This window comes from Mobula birostris, chromosome 2 (genome assembly GCF_030028105.1).
Source record: "Mobula birostris isolate sMobBir1 chromosome 2, sMobBir1.hap1, whole genome shotgun sequence".
NCBI classification, from domain to species: Eukaryota; Metazoa; Chordata; class Chondrichthyes; order Myliobatiformes; family Myliobatidae; genus Mobula; species Mobula birostris.
In genome coordinates, this window is record NC_092371.1 from 105,256,358 (window position 1) to 105,275,668 (window position 19,311).

Below are 19,311 nucleotides of genomic sequence, written 5' to 3' on the forward strand. Positions count from 1 at the left end.
GAGGGAAGAACTGTGCAGCAGACAGCGCCATATGGGTGAAAAGCTGGGGGCACGCAGCAGATCTCCGCCACTGTGCTCGGCACGGCTATCCCGAGTTCCCTCCCGCGGCCTAGGAACAGCTTGTCCTCCACGCCTTTGTAAAGGAGCTGACACTGGAGCGCCTTTGGCAGCAAGTTCACCTGACGTGACCATCATCACTGGACAATGCAGAGAGGACAGAAGCAATTTTAGCCCCCCAAGGCGTTCCAGCATCACCCCACACATAGCATCTCCAGCAGGGCAGCTCCAGGAAGCAGCAACCACCACCAGTTTCACAGCAGCCCGCAGCGGCGTGGCGCTCCTGGCAGTGGCCCAACACAACACAGCCGAACCACGAGCAAGCGACGGTGACAAGTGTTTCAGGTGAGAGCCAGCGACGATGTCTCCACCATGGACCAGCAGCTGCACAGCGAACAGGTGAGCGATCCCGTGTTTGCCCGGGTGACTGTGGGACGACGGCTGGAGTGGGCAGATATCTCCAGCCTGGACCCAGAGACCAAAGCACAACACTCTCAGTGGGGAACATTGGAGGTCCACGGCGGGTTGCTGTTCAGGCGGTGGTAGTTGTCCGATGGTGACAGGCACCTCTTGCAGCTGGTGGTCCCCCGGGGGTCCGCGTCACGGTGCTGTAATTGGTGGGGGCCGGCCATCTCGGAGCTGCAAAGACGTTGGGCAGGCTGCGCCAACGCTTTTACTGACCTGGGTGCAGGCAGGATGTGGAGCTGTTTGTGACATTTGCACGTCCCAGAAGCGGCCTGGCTGCCAGTCTGGGGTGCCAAAGCAGCAGTACATGGTGGGGGCCCCCAGTATGGGCCTACTTCTCCTCCCGGAGGAAGGGACTATCCTCCAGGCTTGGAAGCCACTGGAAGGGGCCGGGAGAGGTGCTCGACCGCATTTCTGATATGGTATATCGGGTGCAGTTGCTAAGCGACAGAAGGCAGCCATGCTGCACTGGGACCGGCTGGCACCGTGTCAGCTTTTGGCCACCACTGACCTGGCAAGGCTGAAGGAAGGGAGTGACACTCCGTGTGCCCTGCCTCTTGCCTCACACAACAGGCGGCAGTGTCAACGCCCACCGGGACTTTTTGGACTTTGCGGTTGCCAGGGATGGCTGACCCCTCGGGTGGGGGCAGTGTGACACTCTGGGGGGGCATTTTTCACAGCCCACCCCTGCATTTCTAATGATCATTACTGTTCATTGTTCTTGTGTTAAAATGCTTTTGTGGGATTATGGTGGGAAGCTGCAGTTCATGATTGTTACATTTCAGCTTGGGCTATACAGTTATTTGTGGGTGACCTTAACTGTAACTGGGGTGTGTGATGGTCACCTCCCTGGTCTGCATGAGATGGGTGGGGTTCAGTTTCCGGGTCAGGGTACCTGGTCTGTTTTGTGTTTATCACAATAAAACAGTTTTGAGCTGGTGACACTCAGCATTTCAATGGTGTATGGCCACAGTATCAAGTTCCGCCTTCCGTAATCACGTCACTCTCATTCTGTGTCAGCTTCCTTTACATCACCACTTCAAACCACAGAGCGGCGACTGGAAACAAGTGTTAGCCACGGCATCATGGCTCGCGGTAAAAACATTCGCAACTGCTACACAACAAGAACCACAACAGTACAGGAGAATCTACACTCAGTGGCCACTTTATTAGGTACACCGGCGCACCAGCTCGTTAATGCAAATGCCTCATCAGCCAATCATGTGGCAGCAACTCAATGCATAAAAGCATGCAGACATGGTCAAGAGGTTCAGTTGTGGTTCAGACCGAACATCAGAATGGGAAGAAATTTGATCTAAGTGACTTTGACCATGGAATGATTGTTGGTGCCGGTTGGGGTGGTTTGAGTATCCCTGAAACTGCTGATTGGTACTTCAGCAAGTAATATAATTTTAAGGTGTTTAAAAATTCTATTGATACACAAAATCGACGGATCCTGGACTGCGGACTTGGTTTCTGACTGCAGTTCTCCATTAGGAAAACAGAAGTGGGAAAGGCGTGCTGGTCTGCAGGTACAATTGAAAGACAAAAGACTTAGACCCTACCCCCACACCTCACTATCCTGCTGGCAAATGTACAGTCTCTGGAAAATAAATTTTTCCAGAGCAAAATAGCTGTACCAGGGGAACTTCAGACACTGCTGTGTTCTTTGCTTCATGGAAACATGGTTTTCCTTCCATTTTAGACAGAGCTCTGCAGCCCGGAGGCTTCGCCATTCTCCACAAACCCAGGGTAGCTCAGTCTTTTAAAGGAAGAGGAGGTGGAATATGCTTCATGGTTCAGTCATCGTGGTGCACAGATGTGGTGGTTGTGCCTTAGTCCTGCTCACCCAGCCTGGAACATCTAGCGGTCAAATGTCGTCCATTTTATCTGACGAGGAAATTTTCCGCCATCAGCCTGGTAGCTGTGTACATTCCACCACAGGCCAACTTCAGATAGGCAATGGAGGAGCTGAGCACTGTGAGTAGCAGTCGTGAAACAGCGCACCTTGATGCCTTCCCTATCGTTGTGGGGGACTTCAACCTGGCCAGCTGAAAGAAGTCTCTGAATAACTATCACCAGCATATCACCTGTGGAACTAGAGTCAACACACTTAACCAGTTATGCCACCACCAAGAACACTTAGCGTGCCAAACCATGCCCACCCTTTGGAAAGGCTGATCACCTGGGTATGCTCCTGCACCCCATCTATCGGCAGAGACGAAAGACTGCAGCACCAGTGACTGGGACAGAGAAGGTATGGACAAGGAGCGTACATGACTGCTTTGAGTCGGTGGACTGATCAATATTCAGGGATTCATCTTCACGTCTGAATGAATGTGTCACAGTTGTCACCAATTTCATCGAGACCTGTGCGGATGAGTGTGTGCCTTCGAGAAGATACCAGACATAGCCAAATCAAATCCATGGATGAGCCAGGAGATTCAAAGTCTGCTGAGGGCTAGATCTGTGGCATTGTTCCAGATCTATACAGGAAGTACAGGTATGACCTACAGAAGGGCAAGAAAGCAATTCCATTTGAGGTTAGAGATGAAATTGATACACACCAGCTCTGGCAGGGTTTACAAAGTGAAACCTAACATCATGAATGGCAGGGATGCTTCTCTCCCAGATGACCTCAATGCCTTTTACGCACACTTTGGAAGGGAGAATAAATCTAAGTCTCTCCAAATCCTGACAGCGTCAGGTGACCCTGTGACCCCGTCTCAGAGGCCGACGTCAGAACTCTTTTCAAGAGGGTGAACCCTTGCAAGGCGTCAGGCCCTGAATGTGTATCTGGTAAGGTTTGGAATCCCATGTCAACCAACCAGTGGAGGTGTTCAAGGGCATTTTCAATCTCTCACTGCTGAGATTCTTTCCCATTGATTCTTACCTGTGCCCAAGAAGTCCATTATTAAGGATGAGGTTTCGGGTACTTGAAGACTAATGATAAAATAAGCCAAAATCAACATGGTTTCTGTAAAGGGAAATCTTGCTGGACAAATCTGTTGGAATTCTTTGAAGGAGTAACAAGCAGAGTGGACAAAGGAGAGGCAGTGGGTGTCACTTACTTAGATTTTCAGAAGGCATTTGATAAGGTGCCTCACATGAGGCTGCTTAACAAGATAAAATCCTATGGTATTACAGTACATGTACTGGCATGGATAGAGGAATGGTTGACAGGCAGGAGTCCGCAAGTGGGAATAAAGACAGCCTTTTCTGATTGGCTGCCAGTGATTGGTGGTGTTCCACAGGGTGCAGTATTGGGACCGCTACTTTTCACATTGTCTATCAATGATTTAGATAGTGGAATTGATGGCTTTGTGGCAAAGTCTGTGGATGATATGAAGACAGGTGCAGGGATAGGTAGTGCTGAGGAAGCAATGCAATAGCAGCAGGACTTAGACAAATTGGAATACTGGGCAAAAAGTGGCAGATGAAACACAATGTAGGGAAATTTATGATAGTGCATTTTGGTAAAAGAAACTATTGTACAGACTGTTATCTAAATGGGGAGAAAATTCAAGCATCAGAGGTGCAAAGCAACTTTGGAGTCCTCGTGCAAGGCTCCCAGAAGGTTAATTTACAGGTTGAGTCCATGGTAAAGAAGGCAAATGCACTGTTGGCATTTATTCAAGGGGAATAGAATATAAAAGCAAGGAGATAATGCTGAACAACACACACAAAATGCTGGAGAACTCAGCAGGACAGGCAGCATCTAGGAATGGAGAGATGCTGTCTGGCCTGTTGAGCTCCTCCAGCAGTTTGTGTGTGTTGCTCGGATTTCCAGCATCTGCAGATTTTCTCTTGTTTGTGATGAGATAATGCTGAAGATTTATAAGACACCAGTCAGGCCGCACTTGGAGTATTGTCAACTGTTTTGTGCCCCTTAGAAAGGATGTATTGTCATTGGAGAGAGTCCGGAACAGGTTCAGAAGGATGATTCTGAGAATGAAGGGGTTAACATTTGAGGAGCATTTGGCAGCTTTGGGCCTGTGCTCACTGAAATTTAGAAGAATGCGTGGGGATCTCATAGGAACTTACCGAATGTTGAAAGGACTAGATAAGGTGGATGTGGAGAGGATATTTCCTCTGGTGAGGGTATCCAGAACTGAAGGGCACAGCCTAAAAATTGAGGGGTGATTTTTTAGAACAGAAGTAAGGAGGATTTTTTTTAGCCAAAGAATGGTGAACCTGTGGAATGCTCTGCCACAGACTGCAATTGAGGCCTAGTCCATGGATCTTCTTAAAGTGGAAGTTGATAGCAGACATCCCACCTCTCCCGGAACTTCCAGGAGTCTCCTGCATGTTAATAGTGGCTCCCTGATGCCCGCAAATTATATACAATATCACAGAAATCAATTTTTTTGAGAGCGAGCAAGAGAAAAGCGAGAGAGAGCAAGCGAGAGAGGGAGAGAGAGCGAGTGAGAGAGAGAAAGCAAGCGAGAGCACTTGAGAGCGCGCGAGCAACCACGAGAGAGAGAGAGAGAGAGAGGGAGAGAGAGCGCGAGTGAGAGCGAGAGCGTGCCATGGCAGAGTGTTCCAAAAAAGTATAAAACGTACATCACCCCAGACTGCACTAAAGTGTACCCCTGCCTAATAGGGGTCAAAATAATGACAGTGTTGTTTGCTGCACTGTTTGCAACAGTGACTTTTCTATTGCCCATGGTGGGTTAAGACTGTAAGAGACATGTTGAGGTGAGTTTAACAGGTGTCATTCATTCATTAGCATGGCTAACGTTATTTAAACTAGCTGGCTAGCTGCTAAGGAGCTACTCTATTGCAGACATCCCACCTCTCCCGGGAGTCTCCTGCAAATTGATGGTGCTACCTCCCTGAAATGAGTTTTTGCAGGGTGGGATGTCTGTGATAGATTCCTGACTGGTCGGGGCATCAAGGGATATGGTGAGAGGGAAGGTGTATGAGGTTGAAAGGGATCCAGGATCAGCCATGAAGAAACAGCAGAATAGACTCGATGGGCTGAATGGCATAAATCTGCTCCTATGTCTTATGGTCGAGAGCAGGGGGAGCTGCCTCAATGGCTGTCACCCAATTGCACTCACGTCTGCTGCAATGAGATGCTTGGAGAGGTTGGTCATGGCCAGAATCAACTGCAGCCTAAACAAGGACCTGGACCTGGACCTGGACCTGCAGTCTGCCTATCGCCACAATAGGTCTACAGCAGATACAATCTCACTGGCTCTCCACTCGGCTGTGGATCACCTGGATAATAGCAAAGCTTACATCAGGCTGCTGTTTATTGACTACAGCTCAGTGTTCAATATAATCATAACCTCAGTTCTAATCAGCAAACTCCAAAACCTGGGCCTCTGTACCACCCTCTGCAACTGGATCCTTGACCTCCTCACCGAGAGACTGTGCGGATCGGAAATAACATCTTCACCTCACTGATAATCAACGCTGGTGCATCTCAAAGATGTGTGGGTTTAACCCACCGCTCTACTCTCTCTACATCCACGACTGAGTGGATAGGCAGCAATATTCATGTTGCTGGACGGAGTGGTTTGAGTATCTCAGAAACTGCTGCTCTCCTGGGATTTTGGAGCATATTAGTCTCTAGATGATGTGCACAAAACAAAATTTACCCAGTGAACAGCAGTTCTCTGGGCGATAATGCCTTGATAATGGGAGGGGTCAGAGGAGAATGGCCAGACTGGCTCAGGCTGACAGGAAGGTGGCAGTAACAGAAATAATCAGAATCAGGTCTAATATCACTGGCACAAGTTGTGCAATTTGTTGTTTTTGCGGCAGCAGTACATTGCAATATGTAATAATAAAAACTATAAGTTACAATAAAAAGTATAAAAAAGTAATAAGAATTAAATTAAATAAGTAGTGTAAAAAGAGAGGAAAAAATACAGAGGTGGTGTTCATGGGTTCATTGTCCATTTAGAAACCTGATGGCGGAGATGAAGAACCAGTTCCTAAAACATTGAGTGTGTGTCTTCAGGCTCCTGTACCTCCTGCTTGATGGTAGCAATGAGAAGAGGGCATGTCCAGGGTGATGGGGTTCTTAATGATGGATGCTGCCTTTTTGAGACATTGCCTTTTGAAGGTGTCCTGGATGCTGGGTAGGCTATTGTCCGCCATGGAGCTGGCTGAGTTTACAACTTTCTGCACCTTTTTCCAGTCCTGTGCAGTGGCCCCTCCATACCAGACAGTTAAAGTGCTCTCCATGGTACATCTGTCTAAATTAGAGAGTGTCTTAAGTAACATACCAATTCTTCTCAAGTTCCTAACAAAACATAGTCACTGATCTACCTCACTCCTACGTACCTCCTCATCACTGTCGGAATTTTTGCCATCAATAGTTGTGTCATTTACAAATTTTTAGATGTTGTTTGAGCTATGCCTAGCCACACTATTGTGGATGTAGAGAGAGTAGAGCAGTGGACTAAGCACACATCCTTGAGATGCTCCAGTGTTGATCGTCAGTGAGGAAGAGATGCTATTTGCAATATGCACAGTCTGTGGTCTCCCGGCGAGGAAGTCAAGCTCACTCAGTCTACCTTCATCACACATGCAAACAAAGGTCGGATTCTGTCTGTGTGGAGATTGCACGTTTTCCTTGTTGACATGGGCATTCCAGATTCCTCCATAATCCCCACAGCAAGCGGGTTGATAGGTAGATTAAGCAGCCTAACGTGCTGCTGGTGAGTAGGCAAGTGGTAGATTGAGGGCAGAGTTGATGAGAATGTAGGGAGGATAAAAAGAATCAGATTAGTAAATGGGTGGTTGTTGGTCAGTGAAGACTCACTGGGCTGAAGGCCCTATTTCCACACCGTTTAAGTCTCTGGCTGGAATATGCAGCTGCCAATACACAATGCATACAAAAACAGATGCTTTTTAACTGTTGTTACAAAAATAGAGCAACAATTCTCTTCCTGTTCTTCCCTTCAGCAGTGACGGGAAATATCCCAGGCTATGCTCCGGGAAGACTCACATAGCAAGGTCAATAACAAATGAGAATGCATCTTTGTGATGTGTTTATGACCTGAATTTCCGGAACGTTGGTCCAGAAAAATGTACCCCAAAAAAAACCCAGAAAGTGCTGCAAGTTATTTTCTCAACATTAATCAGTGTGATGTCCTGTCAGTGGGGAATTTGCAGTCACAGGATTTGCTTTGACAAATTATAGATCAGTCAATTGATTATGTAATGCCGTGGTTCAAATGTTTACTGTTATGCTGTATGCATTTCCTTTAGCAGTTCTGTAAGAGCAGTCTGTTCTGTTTTCAGCTTGTTTGGGTTATTGTTGAAGATAAGAGATGAGGAGAAATGTGTGCCGTCCAATTAGGATGGCAGAGCTGAGCGGAGGGTTCTCTGGTGAGGGACACTAAGGTTGGGCTTGGGGCTTTCGTTTGGCGGGAGGTGAAGAGAGAAAACGCTGGATAGAACCGGTCGTAGCATTCGACCTGGAATGGGACCGTGATTCAGTGGAGCCAGGGGCGAAATCGATCGAGGATCATGAATATGGCGGAACTTTGAGCTCCGACTTGTACACATTTGACTGCTTAATTAAAATGGGCTCTTTTCATTTTGTTTTTCTTTACTAACCCTGTAGTTAAGATTCATAAATATAATTCCTTTAATCGTATGCAGTGTGCTGTCTGTTATCTCGTGGCACTAATTGGTAGCAGGGTAGCGAATTACACAGCATCCACACAAACAGGAGTTTGGGGCGGGAGAACTGTTTGGCGGGACTGAAGAGTGTCTCCCCTAGACTTATGCAGCCAAGGAAACCAGTGGGTTTCGACTACATTTACAAGGAGCGCTGCCACAAGAGAGCAGCGTCCACCATCACAGATCCCCACGATCTGGACCATGCTTTCTTCTCGTTGCTGCCATCAGGAGCCTTATGTCCCTCACCACGAGGTTCAGGAACAGTTATTACCCCTCAGCCTTCAGAGTGCTGGCGATAACTTCACTCACCTCAGCTCCGAACTGATTCCACAACCAGTGGACCCACTTTCAAGATCTCTGCAACTCGTGTTGTCAGTATTGTTTACTTATTATTTATATACCATTTTCTGCGTTTGCACAATTTGTCTTTTGCACATTCGTTGTTAGTCAGCCTTTGTTTTTGTGGAGTTATTCACTGATTCGATTGCAGTTCTTTTTTCTACTGTGAACGCCTGCAAGAAAATGAATCTCCGTGTATTATTATGGTGATGTATATGTATTTTGATAATAAATTTACTTGGAACTTGGAACTTCGAAGGGCCCCTGCCGTCAAGGGCATGCCCTATTCTCATTACTACCATAAGTCATTTTTAACATTATGTATTGCCTGTGCTGCCACCATGCAACAACAAATTTCGCCAGATCTGTGGGTGATAATGGACCTGATTATTTCCGACCGTTGATTGTTGATGGGGTTAGCAGTATGTAGTTATGTAGTTATTAGTGCTCAGAACTCTTTCAAGCCCGGTGACCTGAACACAGGTACTGTAGGTGCCAGAGTGGTGGAAAAGCCCCCCGAGGGTGTCCCGGCTCTCAGTAATGAAGGGTATTGCAGTAGAAGTTACTCTAGAATCTACAGCCCATCATTCCCAGCAGCATGTTCTGTTCCCTCTTGAGGCAAAGCTGTGTTTAACTCCAAGGAGGAAAGGTAGACCCAGGACCAGCAGACCCCTGCCTCATTGAGAGACCTGAGGTCTCAACAGAGGCATTGGGGTAGGGTGGGTGTTGGGAGAAGAAGCCGAGGCAGAAACAAGCAGTGAGCAAGATGTACGTTATCAAAGAGAGATAAAGGCCCAAAATACTTAGGTGAAATCTATGAATGTGCCTGAGCAAAAGGAAATACAGAAAAGTGGAAAAGCGATATTAAATTAAAGTGACGGAGGAGTGAAGCACAGTGTTGCTGAGTGCTGCTGAGATCACACACAGAATTTAATGTGGATAAATGTGAAGTTATCCACTTTGGTGGCAAAAACAGGAAAACAGATTATTATCTGAATGGTGGCCGATTAGGAAAAGGGAAGCTGCAACGAGACCTGGGTGTCATTATACACCAGTCATTGAAAGTGGGCATGCAGGTACAGCAGGCGGTGAAAAAGGCGAATGGTATGCTGGCATTTATAGCGAGAGGATTCGAGTACAGGAGCAGGGAGGTACTACTGCAGTTGTACAAGGCCTTGGTGAGACCACACCTGGAGTATTGTGTGCAGTTTTGGTCCCCTAATCTGAGGAAAGACATCCTTGCCATAGAGGGAGTACAAAGAAGGTTCACCAGATTGATTCCTGGGATGGCAGGACTTTCATATGAAGAAAGACTGGATGAACTGGGCTTGTACTCGTTGGAATTTAGAAGATTGAGGGGGGATCTGATTGAAACGTATAAAATCCTAAAGGGATTGGACAGGCTAGATGCAGGAAGATTGTTCCCGATGTTAGGGAAGTCCAGAACAAGGGGTCACAGTGTGAGGATAAAGGGGAAGCCTTTTAGGACCGAGATTAGGAAAAACTTCTTCACACAGAGAGTGGTGAATCTGTGGAATTCTCTGCCACGGGAAACAGTTGAGGCCAGTTCATTGGCTATATTTAAGAGGGAGTTAGATATGGGCCTTGTGGCTACGGGGGTCAGGGGATATGGAGGGAAGACTGGGGCGGGGTTCTGAGTTGGATGATCAGCCATGATCATAATAAATGGCGGTGCAGGCTCGAAGGGCCGAATGGCCTACTCCTGCACCTATTTTCTATGTTTCTATGTAGAATATACATGCACGCAGTTCTGCTCTCTCTCTATTTAGCAAACAATGTATTTGTACTGGATGCAATAAAAAGCAAGTTCACCTGGTTGAGGTGATGACATTTGGAGAGAGGCTGAGCAGGTTAGGTGTGTTTACTAAAGTTCCAAAGAATGACAGATGACCTTATTAATCTTAAGACCCTTGAACTTTGACATTCCAACATTCTTTTTCTTTGTGCTCAATAGCAATTTAACTTCTATGTACTGTCTATGTTTAAAAAAAACACAGTGACTGGTTAATTACTTTGACAGGAATCCATGATTTAGTTATAATTAGTCCTTTGTTGGGAAGTATGGTAGATAAAAACATGAAAATGAATTGTGGTCAGTAAAGTGTGCTTACTCGTCTTGTATATGATGGCACAATATTGTAGCAGCAGTGACGCGGGTTCAGTTCCCGCCTCTGTCTGTAAGGAGTTTGCACGTTCTCCCCGTGACTGCGTGGGTTTCCTCCCGGTGCTCTGGTTTCCTCCCACAGTCCAAAGACGTACAGGTTAGTGGTTAATTGATCACATGGGTGTAATTGGGTGGCGCAGGTTCATTGGGCCGGAAGGGTTTGTTGTGGTGTATCTCTAAATAAAATAACATGCAGGAATCTAAATTCATTCATCTTTCTTACTCTTGAATGCTATTTATTTTGCAGGTTACCAAGGGCTTCCTCCTCCGGTAAACCTCTCTTTATCATCTTACAACTTTAAGACCATTTTAACATGGGATTATGTTGACCAAACGCCTGTTACAACAAGCTTTACTGTTGAAGCCATGAATTACCAGTATGTATTGTTCAGTGTTATTAACTTGCTCTATTTGTTTCAGACAGGCTGTAATTTGACAAGGCCAACAAGAATAACAATTATTTGTGTCTTTACAGAACTGCCCAGTGGGCGGTATTCTCACCTTGCTCAAATATCTCATCACGTTTCTGTGATGTCACCAAAGCCTTCAGCGTGAACCTCAGTGCAACTAGCTGGTATTACGCTAAAGTCAAGGCCATTACACAGTTTCAAGAATCACAATTTGCTTTGACTCACAGATTTTCTTTTAAGGACAATGGTATGTTGATATTGTTGTTAAACAGAACTTGGAAGAGTGACTTTCATAAGTAGTCGTGTAGCCCAGAAATACAACTTCTGGTCCACTGTGTCTGTGCTGATCGTAAAGATGCTTCCTACACCAGCCTTTCCCTCTCAACTTTAGTAAAGCATTCAACAAGGTTCCTCATGGCAGAGTGATCTGGAAGACTATGTCACATGGGATTCACAGAGAGTTAGAAAATCGGATCCAAAATTCTCAGTTGCAGAAGAACATAAGTCCCACAGACCAGAAGACATAGGAGCTAAATTAGGCCATTCAGCCCATCAAATTTACTCTGCCATTCCATCATGGCTGATTTATTATCCCTTTCAACCCCATTATCCAACTTTCTTCCCATAACCTTTGACACCCTGACTAATCAAGAACCTAACAAACTTTGTTTTAAATATATTCAATGACTTGGCCTCCACAGCTGTCTGTGGCAAAGAATTCCACAGATTCACCACCCCCTGGCTAAATAAATTTTTCATCACCCTGTAATAAATGGATGTCCCTCTATTCTGAGGCTATGCCCTCAGGTCCTAGACTCACCCACCATAGGAAACATCCTCTCCACATTCACTCCAACTAGGCCTTTCAATATCCTATAAGTTTCAATGAGATCTCCCCTCATTCTTCTCAACTCCAATAGTACAGACCTAGAGCCATCAAATGCCCCTGATATGTGAAACCTTTCATCCCCAGAACAATTCTCATGAACCTCCTCTGGACCCTGTCCAATGGCAACACATATTTTCTTAGATAAGGAGACCAAAACTGCTCACAATACTCCAAGTTCCGTCTGACCAATGCCTTATAAAGCCTAGCATTACATCCTTACCTGTATATTTTAGTCCTCTCAAAATGAATGCTAACATTGCATTTGGCTTCCTTACCACTGACTCAACCTGCAAGTTAACCTTTAAGGAATCCTGCACAAGGACTCCCAAGTCCCTTTATACCTCTGAGTTTTGAATTTTCTCCAGATTTAAAAATAGTTACCCAGTGGTTTTCCCAAGTAATGTTATGTCTTAGTTTGGAAAAAATTAGAAGTAGAACTTTTGATCCCCGATTCGATTTTGAGAGAAGGTGGGGCTCTTTTGCCAAACATTATCATTTAATTTGAATTAATTTATATGGTTTCCTTCCAATTTTATGTTATGTAAATGTGAGTTGGCGGTTGTTTTTTTTCTCTTTTTTATATATATATATAGATGATTGTAAGACGTATTGCTCCAGGAGTTGGTTCCTAATTGTTTTTTTTAGTTAGTTGGGGTTCTCCTTTTTCCTTCTTTTTCTTATATAAAAATTTTTTCATTAGCATATACAAGTTTTTTCTTCAGCTTTATTGATTATATACTAATTTGTTGAACTTTTGTATTTTATAGCTGTAGAAGGTTATATATCAATAAAAAGATTTCAAAAATGAAATAAAAATAGTTACCCCTTTATTCCTTCTACCAAAGTGCATGGCCATACACTTCCCCTACACTTGCCACTTCTTTGCCCATTCTCCCAATCTGTCTGAGTCCTTCTGCAGACTCCCTACTTCCTCAACACAACCTGCCCCTCCATCTTTCTTCATATCATCTGCAAACCTGGCCACAAACCATCAAAACCCAGGATAGTGGGAGAGGGGTGTTATTCTGACGGGATGTCTGTGACCAGTGGTGCTTCTCGAGAACTTTTGTAATATTTGAAAAAAATATGAATGATTTGGATGAAAATGTGAGTGGTCTGATTAGACAACATGGATGTTGGTGGAATTATGAATAGTGAGGAAGATTGTCAAAGGATAAACAGATCAGTTGAGAATTTGGGCAGAGAAATGGTCCTAGTGTAGAGTACAGTAGTTGAGTTGCAGATTGTATTCTGCTAGAGAAGAAGTTCAAAGCCACGATTAAAGCTCTCTCAGGGTCTGTGGGAAAAACCAAGAGTTCCATGTTACAGACAGTATCCGTGCACGTGAACTGAGGTTTTGCTATGAGTCTCTCCTTCAATTGGAACAGGTCTAAAATGTTTACTCCTGTTTCCTGATGTGTTGGGGGGCAGCCGGCATTGTGAACTCACAGAAAGTTCACAAATTCATGGTGAATACAAAGAAATAAAAATAATAATAATTAAGCAATAAATACCGAGAAAGTGAAATGAAGAGTCCTTGAAAGTGAATCCATTGGGAACAGTTCAGTGATGGGGTGAGTGAAGTTATCCTCTCTGTTCAAGAGGTGCAAGGGGAATAACTGTTCTTTTGGTTACTTGTGGGGTTGAAGGAGGGTCATGGAACAGTTGTAAGTGGATTTGGAGACTTAGAATAAAGAGGCTGAAAAAGCCTGCACCAACAAGCGGACAAACCCTTCAGGATTAATTCCTCTGTCTTGTTTTCATACAAATTCGAGGAAAGCACAAGGAGCTAACAACAAATTCTCTTTGCTGCTCCATTCCAACTGCGATTGAGTGTTTGATGAATTTCAAAACTGCTAAATAGTCGAGTGTCTAATATTGAAACTCTCAGTTCCACTCAGACTCCAGGCACGTTTGTCATGCAATTCCTTATTGGGCCTGTCCGCACCTTAACAACCCATGTTATCAACATAAGAACTGACTGTATCATTGAAGCATGTGAAAAGATTAAGTTGAATTAGTTTAATTGTTCTACGAAAACAAAACTCTGACTGAACTTTTGACAGATGAACAGATAAATAAATATGAAACCAAAAGAAGTCAGACCAACTGTATATTCTGTGTGGATGGCTGCAATTTTTTATTTATTCTAAAGCACAGTTGGGAAGGAAAGGTTTTTATCTGAGTCATTATTTGTATTTAACTGAGAGTGTTTTTCTCATCCGTACATTTGCACTCGTGATACAAATCAGAGCAGATGAGCTTCACCTGGATTTCTAAATTATTATAATAGTGCAACCACTTGAGTTGAGGAAGATGTTCTCCAAAGGGGCTGTATATTGGTGGCTCTTCAAGTGACTGTAGAGCAAAGGTTTCCAATCTTTTTTATGCCATGGAGCCTTACCATTAACCAAGGGGTTCATGGGCCCCAGGTTGGGAAGCCCTGATGCTGAGGCCGATCCGAGATCCACATATTCTGGTGCAGTGTGGACAAGAGTTATTGGTGGCTGTGGTGAGTGGTTGGGCCTGTCGGTTGTTCAGCCTCTCCTTTCACAGCTGCTGCTTGTTCTCTACGGCGCAGCGGAGATCGCTTCCATGTAGCGCAGATGCCTCTTCACTGGCGGGTGAAGGAGATATAATTTTGTAAAGTAAATCTACTTCGCTCACTATCATTATGCCTTATTAGAGACTTTTGATCTTCTCCAAAAAAGATCAACCAGTAAATTTTAGTATGAGAAGGGACAAAACACATTATTATTTTAACACACAGGGAATGACCTTTTATATCACCAGAGAGACTAGTGCCCGGGCACATGGGCTCAAGAGTGGGCGTCACTGTAATGTAGCAGGTAGTGTGATCCTATTACAGCTCAGGGTGCTGGAATTCAAAGTTCAGTCCCGGCGTCCTCTGTAAGGAGTTTGTACGTCCTCCCCGTGCAAAGTGTGAGTTTCCTCTGGGTGCCCTGGGTTCCTCCTACATTCCAAAGATGTACCAGGTAGTAGGTTAATTGATCATCGCAATTGTCCTGTGATTAGGCTAGATTTGGACCGGTGAGTTGCTGGTAGAGCAGCTTGAAGGGCCAGAAGGGCCTATTCCACACTGTATCTCCAAATGTTAAATAAATAAATAAATACATAAATAGATAGATGGATAGATAAATAGATATATAGGTAGGTAGATAAATAAATAAACAAATAAATAGATTAATAGGTAGATAGATAGATAAATAAATAGATGAAGTTTGGTGGAGTAGATTTATGATGGAGCTCAGCCATGATGGAATAGCAGAGAAAACTCAATGGGCTGAATGGCCACTGCTCCTGTCTTTTGGTCTTATGGAGATGAGGAGAAACTGCTCTTACCAGAGAGTAGTGAATCCGTGGAATTTTCTGCCCAAGGAAACAGTAGAGGCCATCCCATTAAATATATTTAAGGAACAGTTAGATAGCTTTTTGCCTAGCAGGGGAATTAAAGGTTCTGGGTAAGAGACAAGTAAGTGGAGCTGAGCCCACAGTCAGATCAGCCATGATCTCATTGAATGGCGGGGTCCACTCGATGGGCCAAATGGCCGAATTCTACTCCTAGCTTTTCTGTTCTTATGTTCCAATCAATATAGTAATCAGGACTATCAGAAGCAGAGAAAGAAAAGGCTCTGCAAGCCTACCTCACCATTTAGGTTCAAATACACTTCTCCTTTGATTCTGTTGGCGTTGAAGTCTATTGGCTGAGTGTACATAAGGACCAAGCATCTATAGCTCTAAGAGATAAAGAAATCCAAAGATTGACAACCCTCCTCTGAGGATTAAGAGGCTGGCCTCCCTCCTGAGATCTGCTGCTGGATGTAACAACCTCTTAGAATCTCACCCTGTCAATCCCCACGTTCTTCTCAACTCCAGTGAGTGCAGGGTGCAGACCAATCTCCATCAAAGACTCACAAAACTTCTTTCAATGAAGCATTAACTTCAATTATTGTCTCAGTTTAAGACAATTGGAAAAATGTCCAAAGCAGAATGAATTAGTTTTTACTGATGCAGATACTTGGAACGTAGAATATTAGAGTATGAAGTTGTACCACCCTTTTTACCGACTCTAAGGTCAATCTAACCCTTCCCTCCCATGTACCTCTCCATTTTTCATGGGACCTATTACTTAAGAAAGTGCATTAGGACCTCTACAACTGATTGTGAACTGTAATTTCTATCAGAATCAGGTTTATTATCACTGATCTGTGCTGTGAAATTTGTTGTTTTGTGGCAGCAGTACAGTGCAAAGCTTAATACTATAAATTACAATAAAAAATGTATAAATAAGTGCAAAAAGAGCTAAGAATGAAGTAATGTTCATGGGTTTAAGGTCCATCCAGAAACCTGATGGTGTATGCGAAGAAGCAGTTCCTGAAATATTGAGTGTGTGTTTTCAGGCCCCTGTACCTCCTCCATGATGGTAGCAATGAGAAGAGGGCATGTCCCAAACGATGAGTGGTCCTTAGAGATGGATGCTGCCTTCTTGAGGCATCGCCTATTGAAGAGTCCTCAATGGTGACGATTCTAGCCTTTAAGTAGATGAGCAGGTTTCTGAATATTCTTTGATTATAATGTTGCCCTGTTTTATATAGCCACACTGGGTGCTCCAACGGTTGATGTGATGATTCATGGACAAGAAGTTACTTTAAGATGCATTTATCCCCATGTTGGAAATCTGAGCACAAAGACCAGCTTGAACATCAACAATGACTTTAAATGTAAAATTTGTTTTGGGCAGGAAGGACACAATGTTTTGGTAAGTACTATCCAATAATTAAATGTCTTCTGCAACTCCAAATTTAATGCAGTTATTAAGCAATACTGTTATAATTATATTGTGGTTATAATGTTCTAAAAATTATTAACAGTATCTAAACAATTATGTGAAGCAGGTTTATATAAAAACATTATAGCATTAGTTTGCCATAACATTTAGAAGTTTTATTTAAATATTTATTCACAGCACTTTCTAATAAAGCTATTATGGACAATGAGTACAAAGCACAGTAAAACTACTTTACGTAATTATGTCATACATCTTAAAGTGAACCCCAACTCAATGTCGGTGGCTGGTGAATTCTGTACATTTCCACCAGTTGCATTACCCTACACAGTCCCACGCAGAGTTCAGTGAAACCAGCGCTGTGAGCCTGTCCGGAGCTTGGGTGAGCTGCGCGGGTCAGGTCCTGTGTTGCACGGGTGGAGGAACCGCAGGAGCCTCTGGCTCATCCACTGGCGTGTTGACACACTTGTGGTCATATCATGACAGCAGGGGCTTGGTAGTGGAAGCCTCCAAGTCTTGGTGGGCCGGTTTAAAGCCATCTACTGAAATACATCCAGGTTTACCCCTTATCTACGATAAAAGTCTTTTCTCTCCATTCTAAAATGTTGAACGGGCCATCGTAAGGGGCCTGAGGGGATGCTGGTGTGCATCCTGGCGGACGAAAACAAATGAGGCAGAACGTAGATCAACAGGAACCCAAGGAACCATGAAGGGAGGTAGGAATAGGTGAAAAGGAACTGAGTTTACTAAGCAGGGTGGAACGCTGTTGAGAGGTCGAGTAGGCGGTCAGGAATAAAATCACCTGGCTGTTGTATTGGCTGCCCATATACTGCAAGTCCTCTTATGGAGCTGTGATGAGCCCCAGCATGCCAACACTTATCTGTCAGGGAAGCCCTCACAGCAGCCTTTAAGGAGTGGTGAAACCGCTTGCACAGGCCATTGGACTGCAGGTGATACACCATGGTGTGATGTAGCCGAATGCCAAAGTTCTAGGCCATCACAGCCCAGAGGCCTGATATGAACTAGGGACTGCGGTCAGAGGAAAGATCAGATGGGGTGCCAAACTGAATAACGCAGGTGCTGACGAACACCCAAGCCACATCTGCGGCTGTTGTTGATGCTAGAGGGATGACCTCTGGCCACTGTGGTACAGTCCACCATGGTAAGGAGGTGCGTGAAACCGTGGGGGGTGGGGGGGGGCGGGGGGAAGAGGGCCAACAAGGCCCACCTTGACATGGTCAAACCTTCGCTCAGGGATCTCAGAAGGTGTTAATGGCGCCTGAACATGACGGTTAATTTTTGCCTGCTGGCACTCCACACAGGCCGCAGTCCAATCACGCACGTTCTTTGTAAGGCCATGCCACAGAAAACTTTAGTGCAACCAGTTTCTGCGAGGCCTTCCTGCCTGGATGCAAGAGGCCATGAACAGAGTTAAAAGCAGTCCGACTCCAGTTTGCTATGGAGTGAGGGCGGCTAGGTGAGACACCACACAGGAAAGGAACCCAGCTTCCCCGAACTTAATGTCAGCAAACCGCAGGCCTGTGACTGTTGTTCGGTAAGCCTGGACCTCTGGTTCAGTAGCTTAGTCGGCTGCCATACCCCTATATGTACGGCCTCAACGGCCCGCCATGAGAGGCAATCAGCCATGGTATTATTTTTTCCATTGATATGTTGTATATCAGTTGTGAACTCTGATATGTAGGCTAGGGGGCGTTGCTGCCATGCAGACCAAGGATCTGATATTTTGGCCAATCTGTGCACGAGGGGTTTGTGGTCAACGAACACTGTGAAATGGCGACCCTCTGGAAGAAAACGAAAATGGGACACAGCAAGATAAAGACCGAGAAACTCACGGTGAAACGTGCTGTACTTCCTTTCGGGAGGATGGAGCTGCCGGCTGAAAAAGGTGAGCAGCTGCCACCTCCAGCCAACTGTTCGGGCACAGCACCCACAGCATAGTCTGAAACGTTGGTAGTAATAGTTATAGGTGCATTGGGGAGTGGGGGCACCAGTAGGGTCGTGTTGGAAAGAGCTCGTTTAGTGTCATCAAATGCCCTGGTCACGTCCACTGACCAGTCAAGCGCATGATTAGGGGTATTGTCTTTAAGTGCATTATATAGGGGAAGCATAAGTTTAGCAGCTCGTGGAATGAAGAAGTGATAGAAGTTCACCGTGCTTGAAAACCCCTGTTGTTTTTTTTTAGTAGTGCAGTGAGGTGGGAAATCCATGATAGCGGTTACCTTTGATGGGAGGGGTTTTGCACCTTCTGTGGAGATGCGATGGCCGAGAAGGTAAATGGTTGACAACCCAAACTGGCATTTAGCAGGGTTAATAATCAACCTGTGTTGGTTTAAGTGCTTTAAACGAGTGCATAGATGAGATACATGTTCGGATTTGGACGCACTGGCGACGAGCATGTCATCCGGGTAAACAGAAAGAAATTCGGAGTCTTTTAATACAGAGTCCATCAAGCGTCGGAAAATCTGCGCTGCATTCTTCAGTCCAAACAGCATGT

The 19,311-nt window shown here is 44.9% G+C and overlaps 1 protein-coding gene across 2 annotated transcripts in view; it reads left to right on the top strand.

Moving 5' to 3' along the window:
* LOC140189217 (interferon gamma receptor 1-like) overlaps window positions 1-19,311 on the top strand; it is an 88,274-nt gene that overhangs the window by 59,761 nt on the left and 9,202 nt on the right. For both annotated transcript variants that reach the window (XM_072245910.1, XM_072245915.1), the window contains 3 exons: window positions 10,938-11,067; window positions 11,166-11,347; window positions 16,606-16,769. In XM_072245910.1, the coding sequence (XP_072102011.1) occupies window positions 10,938-11,067; window positions 11,166-11,347; window positions 16,606-16,769 (476 nt within the window). The remainder of the gene's footprint in view (window positions 1-10,937; window positions 11,068-11,165; window positions 11,348-16,605; window positions 16,770-19,311) is intronic.